This window comes from Solanum pennellii, chromosome 6 (genome assembly GCF_001406875.1).
Source record: "Solanum pennellii chromosome 6, SPENNV200".
NCBI lineage: Eukaryota > Viridiplantae > Streptophyta > Magnoliopsida > Solanales > Solanaceae > Solanum > Solanum pennellii.
Genome location: NC_028642.1, coordinates 53,272,984 through 53,293,889, shown reverse-complemented (window position 1 = coordinate 53,293,889; position 20,906 = coordinate 53,272,984). Strand labels below are relative to the sequence as shown.

At 36.6% G+C, this 20,906-nt stretch overlaps 1 protein-coding gene across 2 annotated transcripts; it reads left to right on the top strand.

The window, feature by feature from the left end:
- Positions 1-960: 960 nt before the first annotated feature.
- On the top strand, positions 961-20,563 carry LOC107023064 (probable serine/threonine protein kinase IREH1). Of its 2 annotated transcripts, XR_001457166.2 has the most exons (18): positions 961-1,876; positions 5,173-5,243; positions 5,328-5,510; positions 5,602-6,969; positions 8,963-9,135; positions 9,669-9,912; positions 12,419-12,511; positions 12,590-12,730; positions 12,814-12,906; positions 14,109-14,313; positions 16,407-16,492; positions 17,951-18,039; positions 18,748-18,799; positions 18,902-18,958; positions 19,167-19,340; positions 19,492-19,569; positions 19,972-20,162; positions 20,253-20,563. XR_001457166.2 is itself a non-coding variant. In XM_015223611.2 (17 exons), the coding sequence occupies exons 1-17, from the start codon at positions 1,228-1,230 to the stop codon at positions 20,053-20,055; spliced, it is 3,840 nt and encodes a 1,279-aa protein (XP_015079097.1). In that variant the 3' UTR covers positions 20,056-20,166. The 2 variants fall into 2 exon arrangements, 1 of the variants encoding a protein (XP_015079097.1); XM_015223611.2 differs by lacking the exon at positions 20,253-20,563 and having other exon boundaries at positions 1,228-1,876; positions 19,972-20,166.
- The last annotated feature ends 343 nt before the right edge of the window (positions 20,564-20,906 follow it).

The following is a 20,906-nucleotide window of genomic DNA, read 5'->3' as shown; positions in this document are numbered from 1 at the left end:
GATAAAATGATGAAAATAATAATAATTATTTCCTGATATGTTAAAATGTCAAGTAGAGTGTTAATTCTAGAATACTAATTCAATATTCTCTCCCTCCACTTTTATTGTTATGTTGCGCTTTACTAAAGTCAATTTTAACTAATTTTCAAAGTTAAATTATATCAAATTAATTTGATTTTTTACAAAAAATTAGATATTAAAAATCATAACAAAATACTATAAATTGTAATTTTTTTAAATATCAATATGATGAAAAAATATATAATAAAATATTAATAATTAAATTTTTTATTATTTGACTCTAACACTGAAATTATGATAATTAAAAGTATAAAGTAAACGAAAGAGAGTAGTATTAATTACAAAAACAAGTTTCATTGACTTCTAAATATGTACAAATACAAAAAAAATAAATAAACAATAAAGTAACGTCTCAGTTTACATTAGTAATTAATTTGTACTTTAACTTTCATAATTTGTATCTCCGCAATTTTTTTTAAATTATCTCTGGTTCACCTTTTTAAATTATATTATATAATTTAAAAAAAAAATACTTAACTCAATAAATTTATTTGTTTTTTTGGTTAATAACAAGTAAATTAGTATCTTTTGTTAAGTCTTTAAATTCAATTTATAATTTGTGTTTGAGCAATAAATTTTAAAAAACCTTTTGTTATTAGGCCAAAAAAAAACACACCTTTTTAGCTTCTTAAAATAACTTTTGCTATTCTCCATAAATACTTATTTTTCCTAAAAAATTGATTAAGTATCTTTTTTTCTTTTGAAAAAATATATTTTTATTTATAAAATAAGCTTGATCAACAGACTATCGAATGTCTTATTTTTTCTATATTTATAAAGAGGAAAAAAAGATGGACATGTTTTTTTGATTTCCCTTTATTTGTCTTTGAGATTTAAAAAACCCAGAATTTCGAAATTCCCCCTTATAAATATAGAGTTCCAAGACAGTCAAGCTTTTTTCTTGATTGTTTCATTTTAGCCCCAATACTTTCTCTTTTTGTCTCTCGACGCAGTCACCGTCACCATTTCCGATTCTACAGAGCAACAGTGGACTACAGAGTCTTTCTTCAGTCCAAACCAAACTCTCCATTAATGCTCTAGTCAAAACCTCACAGCCCCAAGGGGCTGTAATTTTCAGTTCAACAAGAAGAAATCAAGAGTCGTTTAATTTAACCCTAGGAATCAATAGCAGCTAGTTTTCGGAAGATGGTATTTAAAGGTAGATTTTTCTCATCGAAGAAATCCGACCCATCAAGCCCAGATGGATCCTCCAACAGTCCACGATCTATTGGCTCCAATTCCCCGATCCGATCGGACAAGAAGAAAGCAAAGTCAGGTTCTACTTCCAAAGACAACTCTCCGATCACTCCATCTTCAATTTCAACTTTGAAAGATAAGAAAAAAGATGATAAAGGAAAAGAAAGTCCGAGTTCCAGCCCGAGTCCGAATTCGATTAAGAATCCGGTGAGAACCCGTGAACCGGAACTGAGGCCGACCTCTGTATCTGTGTCGCCGATAGTAGCATCATCATTGGGGTTAAATAAGATAAAGACTCGATCTGGGCCCTTGCCACAAGAGAGCTTTTTTGGGTATGCTAGTAGAGATAAGGGGAATTTACTAGGTGCTAGCAATTTGTCAAAGAATGTAGCGGGTGGCCGGGGTGGTGGTGATGGGCCGTCGAGTTCTGTTATGAGGAAGAAGGATGAGAAGAGGTCACTGATGGGTTCCGCGGAAAATGTAGATAACCGGAGCAATTCAGATAGTATGTCCTCTGAGAGCGGTCGTTCGAGGGATCAAAGCCCACGTGTACCTGGACCATCGAGGCTGCAGAATGGTGAATCATCTTCTGAAGCAGGTAAAGTAGCTGTCTTTCGATTACAAAAAGGATTTACATCGGTGGATGCAGTCATTTGGCAACTGGCTTGAGCTATCTACAGTTGATCTTCTAAAATGTATGTATATCTGATTGGTGAGTGCTGTGGTACTTCAAGACACCCACTGGCTTAGAATATGAATACTAATAAGTTGTGCCTGAAAGGGTGACTTTTTATCACCCAGGAGAAGTAAATAGTACTCAAATGCTGATCCAACTGGAAAATTCAATACGAGAGTCTTAGTTCTAAATCAGTTGAACTTTCTTGGAATTAGATGACCCAACGCCTGAAACACTAAGAGAGATGTCCTTAAACTTTGTTTGGACTGTGTGATTTACTGGGTACTCTTTGACTCACATTAGGAAACTGAATCATGCAGTGGCGCGACATGGTTTCTCATGGAGATCTTGATTGTTTGAATATCAATCTTTAAATCAAATCGACTTATAGTGTATGGTTCTATTTTGATTGTCTTTTTATTCTAAAATAAATCAAATCAAACAATACACTGTTAGACAATGAGGTAGAAGTTAGGGCTTAATGAAATTCTCAAAAAGGGTTTTACTTTCGAATTATGCAGTGGTTGTACTTCTATTTTCCAAAGGACTAAATGTTTAATTGGAGTCAAATGAACAAAAAATGGGACCCTTTTTTCGCAGGGTAACTTGGTTTTGGTTTAAACTTCCACGCTATTCTAGGTGATAGTTTTGTTGAAGTGCTTTCTGTGAATCTATTGATCTGTCAGTTAATAGTGACAAATTGGAGTGCCAATAATTTTTCTTTTGAGTGAGTTTTCTTCAGGAATGGGGAGAAGATGGTGGCTGCAGTGCCTCTCACCTTGTAAACTTTTCTTAGTGCCATTGAGATTGAAGGAAAATTATTGAGGAATAGGACTTAGTTGATAATTAAGTCTGACCTACAGCCTAAACTTTTGAGGGTTGCTAATACAAAGCATTGATATGTTTAGTTTCTGCCTTGTCACTTGCTTCCCAAGTAATTTTTACGGAATAGGAAACATGGAATAAAACGGCTGTATTTCTTGTTTAGAGATTCTACTAGAAAACATAATTGGTTTCTTTGTTGGGCCCATTTTTCTTTCGGGGAAAAAAGGGGTTGGGGGTAGTTTAGAATGGGTACGAGTACATGAAAAGATCTTCAAACCTATTACAATCAGTGGCTAAGTGGACCGGGTAGTCTTCTGTGAACCAACACTGTCCTGTCGCTCTTGGCTGGTTGCACAGGCTGCTCTGCTGTGGTTGGTACTTGGTTGAGTGCTGCGTCCCATCTTGCCCTGTGCTGTCTCTCTTGTGAACAGTGATGGGCTTTCCTGTGCGTTTCTCCTTGACGGTATTCACCCCAGCTGTGCCATTGACATACGGTCCTGCCCTCATCCTTGATATTTTAAGTGGCTTACATGGTGCCTCACCCCTGTTCCACATAAGCGATAACACCCAATAAGACTGTGTGGTAAAATTTGAATGATGGCCGTGAATATTTTTGGCTTCTGTTTTGGCACTTGTTTCCTAGTTCTCTGGATAAAAGGAAATAAGCAAACCAATAAAACACCTGTATCAATAGTTTAAGAAATTTAGCATGCATAATGTCTCTTTTAAATTATGCATACATATAGTAATAAGATAACATAAAACAGTTAACCTCGGAGATCTCAATTGTCCCTGCAGAATGATAACACAGTCAAAGATGCATGACAGAGTTAGGAGTGAAGTACATTTCACCTTTTAGGTGCATGGAATTATCATCCAAAAGTAATAACTGCATGTTGAGTTTAGATTAATACATTTCTGTTTATAATTGTTTGGATTAGTTTCATAGTTACAATAGTTCGCATGTTTTTGTTTTTTTTCCTAGTCTTCTGTTACACCCAAAGAAGCAGGAAGCACTGGAAAAACACCTTGCCATGATTAAATAGTGCTAAAAGCTTTTGCATTCTTCTCTCGTTTTTGTTCCTTATTTGTTATTTATTGTCATTAGATTAAAGATTAATACATTGTTGTTTAATTTTTAGGATTAATTTCGTAGTTACACTGGTTTGCATGTTTATCCATACTTGGTGTTTTTCCTTGTTTTCTGTGATACCCAAAGCAGCGCAGGAAGCATTGGAAAAACACCATTGCCTTGATTAAATAGTGCTAAAAGCTTTTGCATTCTTCTCTTGTATTTGTTCCTTAATTGTTATTTTATTGTCTTTAGTAGGCTCTATCAAAAATCTCTTCAGTTCCCAAGGACCTGTTCTCTTTCGCCCTGCAGCATACTGAATCTCCATTAGTAGGCGTGATTTATAAAGTTTGAGAAGTCATATGCAAAGTTTATTTGTTACCTATAGAGACAACTCTGATGAGAAATTGGCATTTTGGTTTGATAAAGGACAAACATGGATAATTTCTCTCTCTCTCTCTCTCTCTTCCTATTGATAAGTCTGGTAATTCTATGTTTCTCCGTCCATACAGTATCATGGAAGTACTTCTTCACTATTTTAGCTAGTTGTACCTTATGCATCGGGGCTCCCTTTCTTGGCTGCTTGAATGTTGATAACCTTTTTCTACTAAGTAATTAGCAGTGCATTTATGGACAGATATGTAAATTGATCATTGTGCATTTTAACAACCGAAGTTCAGTAAGAGCTAGTTCTCCTCTATTGCAGCAAGCAGTCTAGGAATTATATGGATGGCTTTGCTCTTACCTAATGCATCGGGGCTCCCTTTCTTGGCTGCTTGAATGTTGATAACCTTTTTCTACTAAGTAGTTAGCACTGAATTTAAGGACAGATATGTAAATTGATCATTGTGCATTTAACTACCGAAGTTCAGTAAGAGCTAGTTCTCCTCTATTGCAGCAAGCAGTCTAGAAATTGCATGAATGGCTTTGCTCTTACCATTTTTTTTGGGGATAAACTGGCTTTGCTCTTAACTTATGCAATATTTTATGCGGAAATCTGGCCAAGGCGAACAAGCGTTCTTCCTTTTTTTTTCTTTTTTTCATTCAGCTTAAAAAAGGAAGCTATTTGAGGGACTGCTAAGAAGTCACTGGCTTAATATGCTTGGCCTTTGAAAGATTGGTTTATGCAAATTGTACTTTTGAGGGTACTGCATGATATCATCCTAGAATTTAACTTCTACTTGATTTGTAATTGTAGAGACTTCTGTTGCATTTAGTTGTTTTGGGAGATATCAAGATATATATGTGGACAGCACTAGTGAAGTTCACGTGGTTGCTTGAGGTGTAAGTTATGCTTTCTCATGTTTTGATTGTTATGCAGGCCGAGTCAGTTCATCTTGGGGCTACTCTGGAGGTCTAAGGAGTTCAGATGCTTGTACTCCAGAATTGAAGGTACAGAGGATTAAGCTGTTGCATTAATTGATTCTTCTCTCGCTATTGCGTTATCGTTACTCTAATGCTAGATGTACCTTCTAGACATCTTTAGAATGCGACAACCCAAAGGAGTCTGAATCTCCGCGCTTTCAAGCTTTACTCCGGGTGACTAGTGCTCCAAGGAAACGGTTTCCTGCAGATATAAAAAGTTTCTCGCATGAACTGAACTCCAAAGGTGTACGGCCTTTTCCTTTCTGGAAACCTCGAGGTTTGAATAATTTGGAGGTAAAATTCAACCTTTTCGGTATGTTATTGAAGTTTGTAAATGATCGTGTTCTTTTTGCAAGTGTTGATCAGTATATTGCGATTTCAACAGGAGGTTTTAAAGATGATTAGAGGAAAGTTTGACAAAGCAAAGGAGGAAGTGGATAATGATTTGCGTGTTTTCGCAGCAGATCTGGTTGGAGTTCTTGAAAAAAATGCAGAAACTCATCCAGATTGGCAGGAAACAATTGAAGATCTGCTGGTTTTGGCTCGAAGATGTGCAATGACATCTCCTGGGGAATTTTGGCTTCAGTGTGAGGGCATCGTTCAGGAACTGGATGATAGACGGCAGGAACTCCCCATGGGTACACTAAAGCAGCTGCACACTAGAATGCTTTTTATACTTACAAGGTGCACACGTTTGCTTCAGTTTCACAAAGAAAGTGGATTTGCTGAGGATGAACCTCTGTTTCAGCTTCGTACATCATTGCAGCCCGTTGAAAGACGGAGAGATGGAAAGATGTCTGGTCCTCTGAAGTTACCAAAGTTGCCTCCTACAAAAAAATCTTACAGTCAGGAACAACATGGCTCTGAATGGAAGAGAGATCAAGCTGTACAGCTAGGTAACCTTCCGACTTCGGAAGCTGAAACTGCAAAAAAATTGGATTCTCCGGGCAGTCGGAACCGAATGGCATCTTGGAAGAAATTTCCAACTCCACCTGCAAAAAGTCCCAAAGAAGCATCTCCAATCAAGGAGGAGAACATTGATAGAGGCATTGAAGCTTCAAAACTATTTAGTGATGAAAAAGGACCGTCTGCTTCAGATCTAGCTACTATCAAGCATCCTGATCTTCCTTCTGCTAGGGATTCACTTGCACACTCTTCTGTTCCTTCCAAACACCAGCGTAATGTTTCCTGGGGTTACTGGGGTGATCAACCAAGTGTGTCTGATGAGAGTTCAATAATATGTCGCATTTGTGAGGAGGAGGTCCCTACATTACATGTAGAGGACCACTCCAGAATTTGTGCAATTGCTGATCGCTGTGATCAAAAAAGTCTAAGTGTTAATGAACGTTTGTTAAGGGTTGCAGATACTCTTGAGAAGCTCATGGAGTCAATTGCACATAAAGACATCCCGCATGCCGTTGGAAGTCCAGATGGTGCAAAAGTATCAAACTGTATTTTAACTGAGGAATCTGAACCTCTCTCTCCAAAACTTAGTGACGGGTCTTGCAGAGGTTCAGAGGATATGCTTGACTGTCTTCCTGAGGTGGATAACTCTGTTTTCATGGATGAACTTAAAGGTTTACCTTCTATGTCATGTAGAACCCGGTTTGGACCTAAATCCGATCAAGGGATGACAACATCATCTGCTGGCAGCATGACACCTAGATCCCCCTTGCTGACGCCAAAGACCAGCCCAATCGACCTACTATTGGCAGGAAAAGGTTGTGCCGCTGAGCATGATGATCTTCCTCAGGTAGAAACTACTATGATTCTTCAGTATGTTTGAATCTCAGTTCACTTCTTTTGGGGGATAAGACTAAAAGAGTTCTGCTGATGCTAGCAGAGTTTGCATGCACTTGCATGTATTTTCTTTGGTTGTGGATATGTTGGTAGATGTAGCCTTTCTTAAAAATGTTATGTAATGTGAATTATATGAATTTAAATTTTAAAAATTCTGCTCTTTTCTCTTGGTTCAGTCACAGATTTTGTTTCCCTTTCGGTTTAGAAGCTTGTGCTTCTTGTAGAAGGTTGATGACGTTATAATGTAGATTGATCCAGCGGCCTTGAAAGCTTTTAGCATTTTGGAAACTTTGCTATGAAACTGTTTTTGGCGGCATTCTCTCCTTTGAACTTTATAGAAGGTTGAAGCTTACACCTTTCTGTTAGTTTCACTTATGGAGTTAAATTCTTTTCCCCCTTTTTTCTTTTCCTTTCCCACATCAAAACTTCGCCACAAAAAGATTTTACTGGTGCTAGTTTTTCTTCTCCTCCTTTTCCTCCACCTTCTACCCCCTCAACCATTAATCATATCTGTATCTTTCCTCCCATGCTGCACGGCATGACATCATAGTGAGATATGAAAGGAGGCCGACATTTTAAAGAAGAATAAGAAAGAACATGAACAAGAAAGTACTCTGGTTATAGTCTGTGCTCAAAAAAACACTCTCCTTCCCGTGTTGCCGGGTTGAGAGCATAAAAGGAAGAAGAATGGGGAATGAAAGAAGAATATAGAATAACAAAGAGAATCATGAACAAGAAAAGGAGTCTGCTTAATTGTACTGGGCTCAATGCTGAGTTTCAATGGGTTTGGCCATGCTTCCGCCGGTTGGTCAGTTATCGAAGACTCCATGTTAGCAGCCCAAATACCATTTAAGGAAAATATAATAATTTTTTATTTTCCATTTTTTTGTGTTTATTTTTTTTTAGAACAACGGAACGTAATGTACGAAAGAACTATAGCACTCAGCTAGAGAGGGAAGATAGAAGAGAGTGAGTACTGATAGAACAGAAAGGGAAGAAAAGTGAGAAGTAGAGAGAGGTCACATGAGAAAGAGGACGTTAGATCGGGTACATAAGAATTAGGTCATCAATTCTAACAAAATTCTGTTATTACCTCCTGCCTTCTTAACTACTCCTCGCGACCTTTCTGATGATAGTCCTTGAATTATAGCATGAGGAAACCTCAGTTGCCTAATCCAACTATTGGTCTCTATCACCTTCTGGACTGCTAAGCTTCTGGAATGATCAATTTGTATGGCCTCAGTGATGAAAATACTTCCTTCTTCTGTTGCATTTTCTCTTCATCTCTCCTCCAAGTTAGGATAATCATATATAGGAGTGGTACATTTTTAAGAGGAATGCAAGTTCTTATTCGGGAAGAGCTGATGGATTTCCTAGCCGTGTGGAATGAAATTACCAGATTCTAATGTTACCTCATAGACTGATGTTTGTGCCTTTCAAGTAGAGTGGAATGAAGTCACATTTTTCTAGTATTACCTCATTGACTATGATCTTGCGGGGTTGTGGGGAAGGAACATTTTTGATTCCCATTTTGCTTGTGGAGTTCTCATGATTTAAGCTGACCCCAAAAGTTGGGTATTCCTTCTTCAGAGTTCTCTCAATTTTTTTGCCCAAAAAACTAATGAAATAGCATTTCCTACAATAGTTAAAGGGGTTATCAATACCAAAAAGATCTGTTTGACAGGTAAATTGCCAAAAGATGAAGAAATTAGTGTAGGCTGCATTTTATTTCCCAATTATATACAACTCGAGCATACATCATTTTATCTAATTATATTTCATGGATGGTTTTAATTCTATTAGGGATGAATTTGCTTAACTGTTGACTTCAATAGGTGCAGGGTAATTGGTTTTGACTTATTTTGATGCTTTGTTCTTCTTCTCTTCTGATAATTCCCCTGGAGGTTTGGATTGACAGCTCTGTGTTACTTTTTTTAATGTTACAGATGATTGAACTTGCCGATATTGCTCGATGTGTGGCAACTACACCTATAGATGATGATCGCTCTTTACCTTATTTGCTCTCTTGCCTTGAAGATTTAAAAGTTGTGACTGAACGCAGAAAGTTAGATGCACTTACCGTGGAAACATTTGGAACTCGTATTGAAAAGCTGATTCGGTAATTTGACCTTTCTTCTGTTATATCCATTGTAAAGATATGGCACCTGGGACTAATCTAGCCCCAATAGCTAGCTCATGAGTGGGGGATTGTCCATGTCCATATAAGTAGACCATCAGCCTGTTCCCAACCAATGTGGGTCTTTAACCCACTCTAAAGCCCCCCCCCCCTCTTCACGCCCAAGCCCAACTGGAGCAGGGCTCTGGAGTCCAAACGGGGATGGACTTGAATCTGATACATGTAAAATATTACACTTGAGCTAACTCATCGCAAAAGCTAGCTCATGAGGGAGGATTGCCCAATGTCCATATAAGAAACCACCAATCCATTACCCAATCAATTTGAGACTCTAACCCACTCTTAACATACATATGCTTCTGGGGGTACTCTCAAAAGAAAATGATGAATAGTAAGAACCATGAAACGTTGAGGGGGCTCAGGAGAGAAATCAAAGGAAGGAATCTTGCTTTTCTCTTTTTTGAATCTGCTCTATCTACAGAAAGTTTCTTTAACTTAAGTTCACAACTGTCCAGGGAACAGTATTTGCAACTGTGTGAGCTAGTCGATGATGACAAAGTTGATCTAACGAGCACTGTCATTGATGAAGATGCTCCCTTGGAAGACGATGTCGTACGTAGCTTGAGAACTAGCCCAGTTCATTCCAAAGATCGTACGTCTATTGATGACTTTGAGATTATCAAACCAATTAGTCGTGGGGCATTTGGTCGGGTTTTCTTGGCAAAAAAGAGAACAACTGGAGATCTCTTTGCAATTAAGGTACTATAGTAGTTTGGTGCTTGAGTTTTATTGATCAACATTCCTTGAATCATTCAGATTTCCGTTTTGAAGTGATTTTAGCTTGCTCAGTGATCGCACATCGAGAACCCCCTTCCACCATCCTGGTCCCAGTCCAACAGAAAACGAAAAACAATATCCGTCTTTAAGTGATAGCTCCTTGCTCCATGTCTCTAACATGTGCATGTCTCATATCTAGCAAACAGTTACATTATGTAATTTTTAGGAGTTTGTATATAAGGATCATGTTACAATTTTGTGTTACCTTGCAAAATTACTTGAACAAAATAACTGAAGGAGCTTATGAAACCTCGATCTCCTATTGCTTTTGGCAATTTATTCCCGTGATAAATTTACTATATGTGGATATCGACATGTGTATTACATGTACTTTTCTGACAAGGATGTGTATGTATGGTTACAGAAAGAAGGGTGGGATTCCTCCATTTCTAACTGTAGGTTTCCCCTTTTTGTCTTTCATGGTAAATGCGTCTTTTATATGTCCCTTGGTTTCCTTATGACATCGTCTGATTCAGGGAGGTTTCTGGCCTCGGGTATCAAGTAAGAAACCAGACCATTTTGCTCTTCCTCCTGTATAGAGAAGAGAAGAGGAGCTTGTATAATGTAAACTTAAACAGAGTGTACAGGAATCTTCACAAAAGAAAACCATATAATACATTCCTATAATTCCCTTAATCACCTTACAGCAGGAATGGGAGTTCGGGATCCATTCCATATTTACAATATATGAATTTGACAGTGGATGGATATCCTAGTGATAACTGATAAGGACCAGCCAGCCGTATATGAGAAAAAGACGAACCTCCACCTTGATTCGAGTCACCATAGGAACAAATGCAGGAAATGTGTCCCGTCAGACTCCTGAGGAGGAAGGTTTATGTTTCTGGGTTTTTTTCATATATATAAATTATAAAAAAGAACTTGATATATCTACATTCTTAAAGCTCTCCATCAAGTTGAAGTGTGCATTATTGCTTCCACTTAACTTGTGTAAATGTACGAACAATTCTAGGCCCTTGAAATGATTTTGTAAGTTTTCTAACTGAGTTGAATTGGCAGGACTAGTAGTGATACATCTTAACTCAGTTGTTTGTGAATGAGGCAATCTACTTCAACATGTTTTTTTTATAATCTTTTTTTTTGAAGAATCCACCTTGAGGTGCCAGAGGGTCAAGACATTAATGTCTGTCTTGTATGAATATCCGATAGTACATAAAGAATGGAGATATGATACCTTACCTTACCTCCTCAAATCCTAGTCTAGTAACTATAAACATGCCTTGGTCTTTCATGATTATTACTTTAATTCTAATTGAGGCATTATAAATGCCTCTATCAGGAGGGAAGAACAACAATGTGTTTTACTAGGATTGGAAGGACTTCTCCCTTTAGAAAAGAGTGTACAACATAATGAATTTTGTATAATGACATAATGTGAGCCAAAATTGTGCTCCGTTGGTACAATTTCATGTGAAGGTATTTAACCAGGTACAATGAGGAAATCTATTTATTATTTTATGTTGAGATTAGTTATTCAAGGTTTAGTTATTTCATATTCTATTTTGCATAAAATAGTACATATAGCCTCTCATAACTTATACCTGTACTAATTTTAAACATAGTAAAAGAATGCTGCCGAACATGTTATTAGTTATGCAAGATTTAATACATGATTAACTTGCATCTGAAAAGATTCCTAAAGGCATTAATGCATACCAAAGTACCTTTTGAACTTTTTTGATTAGGTTAAAAGTAGATCAAAGTGTCTTAGTAGTGGTAAGTGCAACTCATAATGTGTAGGTGCACGCCACAAGTTTAAATCTCGCTGCCGACAAAACCCCATCATTTAAGTGAAGAACGGTAGAGGATCATGCCTGTATCCATTGAGTTTCGAACCTTACACTGGCACTCCAGAATTTTTCAGTTGTTAAAAGAAAAAGAACGCGATGACAATTTCGTGGCTGCAGGAGTATGCTATTAAGGGTTTCTTCATCTTATAGAAAAAGTATGTCATTAAGGTAAAATGAAAGTTTAAAGTGAGTTAACAAATATAATAAAGTCCATTCTTTTGGAGCAGACTACTTAACTTCCCTCTCTAGTATTAAGGGGATGGTAGAGAGAGTAAACAACAAAATTTGAGGCAACAACTCAGATCTCTTTCAAAACGGAAGAGGTATTCTCATTTCCGTAGCGGGAGACTTACTAACTGATCGAAACCCCGAACTCAAAAACCATAGGACATCTCATGGCTGTGCGCGATAACATAAGGATATACTCCCTCCGTTTCAATTTGTTTGTCTGGTTTTGACTCAGCATAGAGTTTAAGAAAGTTGAGAAGACTCTTGAATGTTATGGAGTTGTGGTCTTAACCTAAAGATGTAGCTATTATCCTAGTGGTGAAGTTTGAATCTTAGGTATGCTATGTCTTGCTTCTTTGTGGCAGTCCAACTTACATGTTTAGTTACAGGTCCTGAAGAAGGCAGACATGATACGCAAGAATGCTGTTGAGAGTATCTTGGCCGAACGTGATATCTTAATATCAGTTCGCAATCCTTTTGTGGTGAGCATGTTGAGATGGCAAAACATTTTACTGAAAGATAAGATTATACTTCTTTTACCGGTTTTTGTTTTGCATTAGGTTCGCTTCTTCTACTCATTTACTTGCCGTGAAAACTTGTACCTTGTGATGGAATACTTGAATGGTGGGGACCTATATTCACTGTTGAGAAATCTAGGCTGCTTAGATGAAGAAGTTGTTCGTGTTTATATTGCTGAAGTTGTGAGTATCTATGTCTCTGTCTTGCTCTCAGAAGTACTGTACACTATGGTGAAACACCTAAATCTGAAGTTCTGAGGTGCCAGGTGCTTGCCCTGGAATACTTGCACTCTCAGCATGTGGTTCATCGAGATCTGAAGCCTGACAATTTGTTGATTGCACATGATGGTCATATCAAGGTAAAAGTTGTGTCTAAAACGTGCCTTCTTGATAAAGTTTTCTGAATAGTCAAATTCCTTGCTTAAGGTGGGGCATTTTAGATACAACATTTAACAGGTAAGCTGTGATGGCTTTTTCTAAAATCCACCATGTTTGCTCCTCCTTATATATATAACTATATATCTGGAATCAAGTTGTTGCCATAAGCTTTTGTAGCTCTAGGAAATGTGTTAGGCCAAGATGGCCTTGATATTATCAATGAAATGTATTACCTGATCAAAAAATGGGATGTGTTGGTCCGTGATTTATAATCCTTCATTTATTCTGGAATTTCAAGAGTGACTAGGGTCAGGTTTGTAACTTTTTAATTCTACATGTGAAAGATGAAAGCCAAAAAGTTTTTTAATTCATTAGTTTGGCTTTTTGAATTTCATATTCGAGTAAATGAAGGCCACAATTTTAAAAACAATGAAAATGAGAAGGCCTAGCTTTTTCGTTATAGCCATTTCGAAAAGAAAAAGGTCATCTTTTTATTTGGATAATAGTTGCAGATATGTAAAGAGATCATAGAGCTTCAGTATACTATTGTTGGTTCAAATAATTTATTGTGAAATAAACTATTTATTCAAATGAATATTGACTGTGTTTTCTGAGATGGTTACAACAGCGAACTGGATATCAAAGGAGACCTTGCATTATTACTTGAGGAGTTTTATGTTTTACACAAAAAGCTCTACAGTTTAATGTAACATATATTGACAAATAGGTAATAGAAAAATTTGATGGGCATGTAATGTTTAGGCAAGATGTTTCTTGAGGCCTGTGAAGGGGTTTAGAAATCAACCTGCCTTGCCTATTTAACTTGGGGCTTGTATTGGGTGTTTTTGCTAATGTGTTCCTCAAGCTTGAAGCATAGAAGTGTTTGTCGTGGTTCATGTTGACATAATGACGGGCAACTTTTCAAATCATGTCTCGAGTTATTGCTTGCTGTGGTTGTAAAGCAGTCCATACAACAATTACGCCTCAATACGAAGCAGCTCATCATTGGATAAAATTTCCCTGACTGTATTCATTGATGTTTCTGCTTGTTTTTCTAGCATTTTTAAGTTGTTTGAGCTTGCGGTGGTTTAACATGTTGATGACCTGTTTTCTTGGGCTTTTTTCTTTTAATCACATTGGTTTCACACTGATGAGGTAGTTTTAATTTGTGTAATTTGTTCAGTTGACAGACTTTGGGCTTTCTAAAGTTGGTCTTATCAATAGCACAGATGATTTATCTGGTCCTGCTGTCAGTGGAACATCCATGATGGAAGATGATGAATCTCAGCTATCTGCATCTGAGCATCAGGAAGAAAGGCGGAAGAAACGTTCTGCAGTAGGTACACCTGACTATTTGGCGCCTGAGATTCTTCTAGGAACAGGGCATGGTTAGTATCCGTTTTTACCCATCTATCTTCATTTACAACGAACAGCTGATTATCTTTGAATTTGGCAGATGAAGCAATCATTTTAAATTATCAACTTGATAATGTTCCCAAATAAATTCCCTATTTCCCTTTTCCTTTATCATTGTTAAAAATCCCTTTAAAACTTTTCATTCCATTCCCAATTCAGCAAAGGACGATTGCGGTAGGTTGAGTGTCAATGTAAAAAATAATGTAAAGATGATGAATTCTCTGAATACTGAATTGCTGTGATAATCTCTACCTAGACACATACTACATCACTCCTTGGGTGTATATTTAAATATACGGGGAGTTCCATTGCATTGCACTCGAGTGCGACTGTGAGGGATTATAGGGAAGGTTCTCATGCTATAGAGAATGGAGGGTGCAGAACAGTAAGTATCATCATCTAGATAAGGAAGGTTCTCATGCTATAGAGGATGGAGGGTGCAGAATAGTTAGTATCATCATCTAGATGTGGTGCTAGATAGAAAAAAATTTCCTCATCTCAGATGGGGTAGGAAGCTAAAATGACTTCAATTCAGATGGGTAGGAACTCATTGACTGGACAGGGAAGTGAATAGAATTGGTGGATAACTTAAAAAGGTAACTGTTAATACTGCCTGTCCACAAGAGACTTAAGTGTACATGAAAACATGTTAGGGAGATTAGCTATAATTAATGATATTGCGGGATCGATAAGACTAGAAACGTGGCTGGAGACTTCAAAGATAAAATAGTAGATGTAAAGGAAAATAGGTGATAGAACTGATCCATTTAGACTGATTGGGAGAGATGGGGGGCAATCTGATCCATTTAGACTGATTGGGAGAGATGGGGGACAATCAACACTGTTAGTGTTTATGCTCAGCAAATAGAACTCGTAGGATAACTGACACTAAATTCTTTGATGATTTAGTTATGTCAGTCCAAGAGACATGTGTAGATGTCCAGTGTGAATGTTAAGATTGATGTTCAAATACCATACAAATTTGAAGGAGATTGGAAATGATCACATCTGATGGAGCATGCAAGTAGCATGTCTAGAAGTAAAGTGAGAGATCAGGTGTGATGGTCTGGTTATGTTCCTGTAAGACCTCACTGACCTATAGTTAGCAATATGGTTGATAACAATATGATTAAAACAATGAAAAATAATGTTAGATCTGAAAGGAGTTTAGTTGTCTCAAATGAATTGCAATCTCCTGGTACCGCTATAAAAAATGATTTGTGATCTCTTGGAATCAATGTGCACTTAACTGTTACAAAAACACAATCCAATTACAATGTTCGTATAGTTAATGCAGACTTGCTGTATTACCCTTAATTGTTACAATTGCATTACATTTGATTTTTGTCTAAAGTACTTTTCCTTTCTGATCAGGAACTTGTTTGACAGAGATAGGTGTGGTTTCATAGTCTCTATTTTTAAAGAATCCATTCTGTGTCTCAAAAAAACAAATTTCTTAGTCTTAAAAAGGCTTGGGAGGAGAGAAATCTGAGAGCTTTCTGAAAGTTTAGAGAATGACTTTGTACATTTGAGTAATAGACTGTTGTCCATTCTTAATTTTGGTGCACTCATGAGACCTTGGTTTGTATAGAAGAATGGGTGTGTTTTGGACCATATTCTACAGTAGATTTTATTTTTGGTGTACTGCTTCTATACGAGGCTTACTCACATCAGTAAATTACTTATATTGCACTATGTACTCATGCATACCATAGAAGAATGGTGTGTTTTGGAGAGCCATATTTTTCAGTTGACTCTACTTTTTGGTGATCTGCTTGCACATCGGTAAAATTATTTGCTATGGTGAAGAAAGTAAATAAGGTATTATGTTCTCATGCATAACACAGGTTAAAATTCTTAGAATGCGGAAGGGAGCGAGGATGAGTTGGCATACGGATTGGGAGTTCACTCCAAATTATTGCTTTTCTCTATAATTCTGGACATGCTTTCATTGAATCTTTGTTCTTTTTTCCTTGGATAGTAACTCGAATATATGTATAACCTGACATTCTTATAAAAACAATTCTCTAGAGTTCTTAATCATAGGCTACATAATTCTTTTCAGGTTTCACGGCTGATTGGTGGTCCGTGGGCATTATTCTCTTTGAGTTGATTGTTGGTGTTCCTCCTTTTAATGCAGAGCATCCTCAGGTTAATATGTTGTCTTCTTATTTGTATCTTTTGTCCTTGTTCTTCTATGTAGTTTGTTATCCCTTACTACACCACCCATTTAGCTGTAGATTAGTTTGTATATGAGAAGTAAAAGAAAATGGTCAGTAAAGTTGCTGGTGGTTTTTTTTTGATAACAAAATATTTTGTTGAAAGAAGTACCAAAATGTACAGAGATGGCCACTAATGTTGCTTATGCTTAATATTAAGGATTTCTCTCTTAAAATGTTTTAAAAGATAGTACAGTGTCTAAGTTCTCTCCCTGCGAATGCACCAAATATGAAGTCCTCAAAGAAAGTATATAATGTTTGTATATCCTAGTTACTAATTTATGCAAACTAACTCTTTCTGGACGTGACACATTTCTTATATGCATATATTTTGCATGTGTGGATTACTTGACGATTATAGAGTGTAGTAGCTTATTTTTATGCAGATGGCTCTATGACTAAGAGCATGTTTGGATTGACTTAATGGTTGGTTAAATCTACTTCTAAGTCATTTTTCGCTTTTGGGAATGTCTGACAAAGTCAAAAATAACTTAAAATAAGTTTAAAATGACTTTAGAAAGGTTAAAAGTTAAAAGTAGGTACTCCCTACTTTTCATTTTTTAACTTAAAAGTTACTAAAGTTTGACTTTCTAAAAAACTACATTTAGAAAGCTATTTGTTTTAGTTAAGCCACACGTGCTCTAAAAGTGGTACCACCTTGGTTCCTGATATGGTTATGAGATTCCATTGATACAGAGCTCATTCCAAACGACTCAATGAGGGGTCATGCTGGTATGCACCCAAAACTAGAATTGGACATTCTTTTTATAAGAGTGAGACGGTGATGACAACACCAACTATAGCTAAATCCCAAGCTAATTAGTTTGTAAGAATTTTAGTATAAACTAAGTCAAGTACTATAGCTTTGGATATTACATCCAAGACCAATTTGAATTGACTTGTGAATCTGCAGTCTATGAGCTGTGTGCTTAAACCACTGAATACGGATTCTTGATGGCAACCTCATAGTCTCATATATGGTGAATAACCAATTCAATGGAAATGAATCATTAGTTAAGTCAACACAATTTAAGAGGAATCAAGAAAAAATATTTACTCAAATCTGGTATTTCGAAGGGATTGTTTGAGTAAAGAATAATAAAGAGTGGCTTAAAACATAGATCTGTAGTTTTAGCTCTTTTATCTGGTGTCGAGCAGTTTGATGTACATAACACTTTATATCATTATCAAAAATGTACGTGCACTAAGTTAAAATAATTTAGTGTTTGCAATTCTGATACCTTCATGCTTTTTTTTTTTTTTTTGCTTACAGTAGCTTTATCTGAGCAGTTCCTCTCCTTATTTACTATGTTGATGAAGTAACTGTTTTATGAAGCACTCCTGATGTTATGTTTCTCTTTTTCTTTTTTCTTTTTGGGATCATTTTCAGAAAATATTCGATAATATACTCAATCGTAAGATACCTTGGCCAATGGTTTCTGATGAAATGAGCGGTGAAGCACAAGATCTGATTGACCGGTAAGAGAATCATTCTGGTTATTATTTCAAGTCCCATTTTTATTTTCTGAAGTTTCAGTCGGCAAGTTCTTTTTCCAAGAACCTTCAGCTTTTAGCCAGTTCTCTTTTAAATCCTGGGGTAAGAAATGTAAATGTAAATGTAAATGGAGGCTCTATGTTATAAGGCATGCTTGAGTTATGAGGAATTAGTTTGGTGAATTTGAGAGAGGCAGTGGATCATTAGAATGCGGTTGGCTTTTGACTATAAAGCATTGTCAGTTATTATGAAAAGCTTGTCTATAAATACTCCAAAATTGGTTATTTAATAATGACCCTCTAGTAGTTGACAAAAAGCTTTTAGTTATAATATTGTTTCCATTCAGGAACTCTTCTGTATTTCCAAAGAGTACACATTACGTCCATCAATCCCTGAATAAAAACAAATCCTTCCCGATAGAACAGAAAAAGAATCTTGCTATGAAAAGGATAATGGTGATAATTATAAATTTGGAATACATCTATTCTGCCAAAATGTTGGCAGGCTGCGTTTTGAACTATAACTAATTGATGCTGAATTGATTCTGGAATTTCAGGTGTTGCTACAGAGATTAATATCATCTGGCTTTAGTAATTATAAACTCAATATTCTTTTCTTTGTAACTCATCTATTGTAGAACATGTTTGTTTATGTCCCTCAACTTTTGAAGCTGCTGTCGTGATAAATTTCAGATTACTGACGGAAGATCCTAATATGAGACTTGGAGCACGAGGAGCATCAGAGGTGATGTTTTTTTCCACAACGTACTTTGAGATTGAGCCTTCTTACACCTGTTCGTTTGAGATTTTGGGAGTAGATTGTAGAATGACTATGAAACTTATGCAGGTGAAGCAGCATCAATTTTTTAGAGATATTAACTGGGACACACTTGCTAGACAGAAGGTTGGCTGCGACATACTTACTCATAAAGTTATTCATATTCATTTAACCGTGTCTGTACTAGCAGAAGGTTCCTTGCGCCGAGCCATGAAAACATAGCTGACCCCTCCTAGCTTGAATTGAGGCTTAGTTGCGTTGTTATATTTATAGGTGGGTCCATCTTGTTTTTTCTACTGATTTGTGTCGCATCAATGTTGTGCTCTTTCCTCAGGCGGCTTTTGTGCCTGCATCCGAAGGTGCACTGGATACTAGTTACTTCACTAGTCGCTTCGCTTGGAATCCTTCAGATGAACATGTATATGCAGGCAGTGAGTATGAGGGTTCTAGCGATGATGGTAGTGTTAGTGGTAGTAGCAGCTGTCTAGATAATCGCCAAGATGAACTGGTATGTTTGTTATACCCACAAAATGAATTAAATATAAAATAAAATAAAAGACTGGCGTGTTAACTCTTAACATGTTGTAAGTCAATTTATTTGGCGGATCTCCATTAATTTTTTTACTAAATAGGTTTAGTTTCTACGAAATATTTTGCAGGGTGATGAATGTGCTGGTATTGGAGATTTTGAGTCCGGCTCTTCTGTCAACTATCCTTTCAATAACTTCTCTTTTAAGGTAATCTTTTGCTTTACAACTTCCTATTCATTGATTTTCTACTTTCTGATGGCTGGATGTTATCTGTATGACAAAGCCACATCAGTTAGAACTGGAAGATCTTAAGGCTTGAGTGAGTACATGAAAATTATCAGATGTTTATGCATTCTTAAATCGATTATCTGCTCTCTTAAATCACTTTACTAAGTTTGTTTGGACTAATAAAGAACTATTGAAATTTTTGCACCCTCTAACTTTGTTCTCTCATTTCTTCTAACATTATATTTCCTGCTTAAAATTGACCAAATTTCTCTGTTTATTCGGTACTCAAAAAAGTTGATGGAACTAGATTTTAAAAAGCTATTTGTCTCATGAGTTAATCCTAACAATGCTACCATTTATTTTCTTCACTTCTTTCAACAGAATCTCTCCCAGCTTGCATCAATAAATTATGATTTGCTTACAAAAGGTTGGAAAGATGATCAGCCGTCAAATCCTAATGTATAGCTCTCCAGTTAACTGTGCATGTGAGAGTATCCGTACTTCTGTTTCTTGGCTGGTAGAAACAAACTGAACGCCCGCCAATCATCTCCCTGTCTTTATACCATGTAAATGTATGTATCCAACCAAGTCTAATGCAATATTTCTAGAAATACTTCTAGTCTTTTATGGTTTCTATTTTTCCTATTTTTGTTCCCTTACAGATATAGAAGCAGCTTAAAGATCATGATCGCGACTACTGGGGATGTGATGTGTTTTCATGATACAACTGAATCTCATGCTGTGAGGTTGTGCTTTGAATCGCCGTTTTATTTAGTGTGCCAATTGTGTACTCTCTTTTTGTTCTCATTATGGCCATGAGATGCCTTGTGGTTTTTTGACTTCAGGCTTTTGATTTGCTTTGTAATTCTCCTCCACAGCAATGAGAACACATCTCCTGTTTTGAAAGGGATTGAACTTGTTGCCTCAAATTTTGATGTTTACAACTTTACATCACTCTTTTCCATTCCCTTAATTCTGTTTCTCTTCTCTTGTGAAAGTATCTGCTAATTTTTTGAAGAGTCTAGTCTGTTTGCCTATTAACAATGGAAAAGAAAAGATATAAAATGAAAATAACACAACTAGAATCTATCAGTAACAGTTGATATTGCCACAAAGAGTTGGTACCATAATGTGGTTTACTAAGGATTCCCTCTTTCTTCATTTGATATAAATCTACGTTTCTTTTTTTAGTTAGCGGTCAAACATACCTCAACCATATGTTGTTACAGTTACTTGCCTAAATTATCACTTTCTTTGTATTAAAACACAACTCGATAATGAGTTGGCTGGCACAGACCAATTGTCCGAGTTGGAGC

Bases quoted from the DNA above. Each gene is read 5' to 3' on its own strand.
- LOC107023064 (XM_015223611.2), top strand. From the start codon at position 1,228: ATGGTATTTAAAGGTAGATTTTTCTCATCGAAGAAATCCGACCCATCA. The intron at 6,970-8,962 runs GTAGAAACTACT...TTAATGTTACAG, and splicing joins AGCATGATGATCTTCCTCAG to ATGATTGAACTTGCCGATAT. The intron at 19,570-19,971 runs GTAATCTTTTGC...TTCTTTCAACAG, and splicing joins TCAATAACTTCTCTTTTAAG to AATCTCTCCCAGCTTGCATC.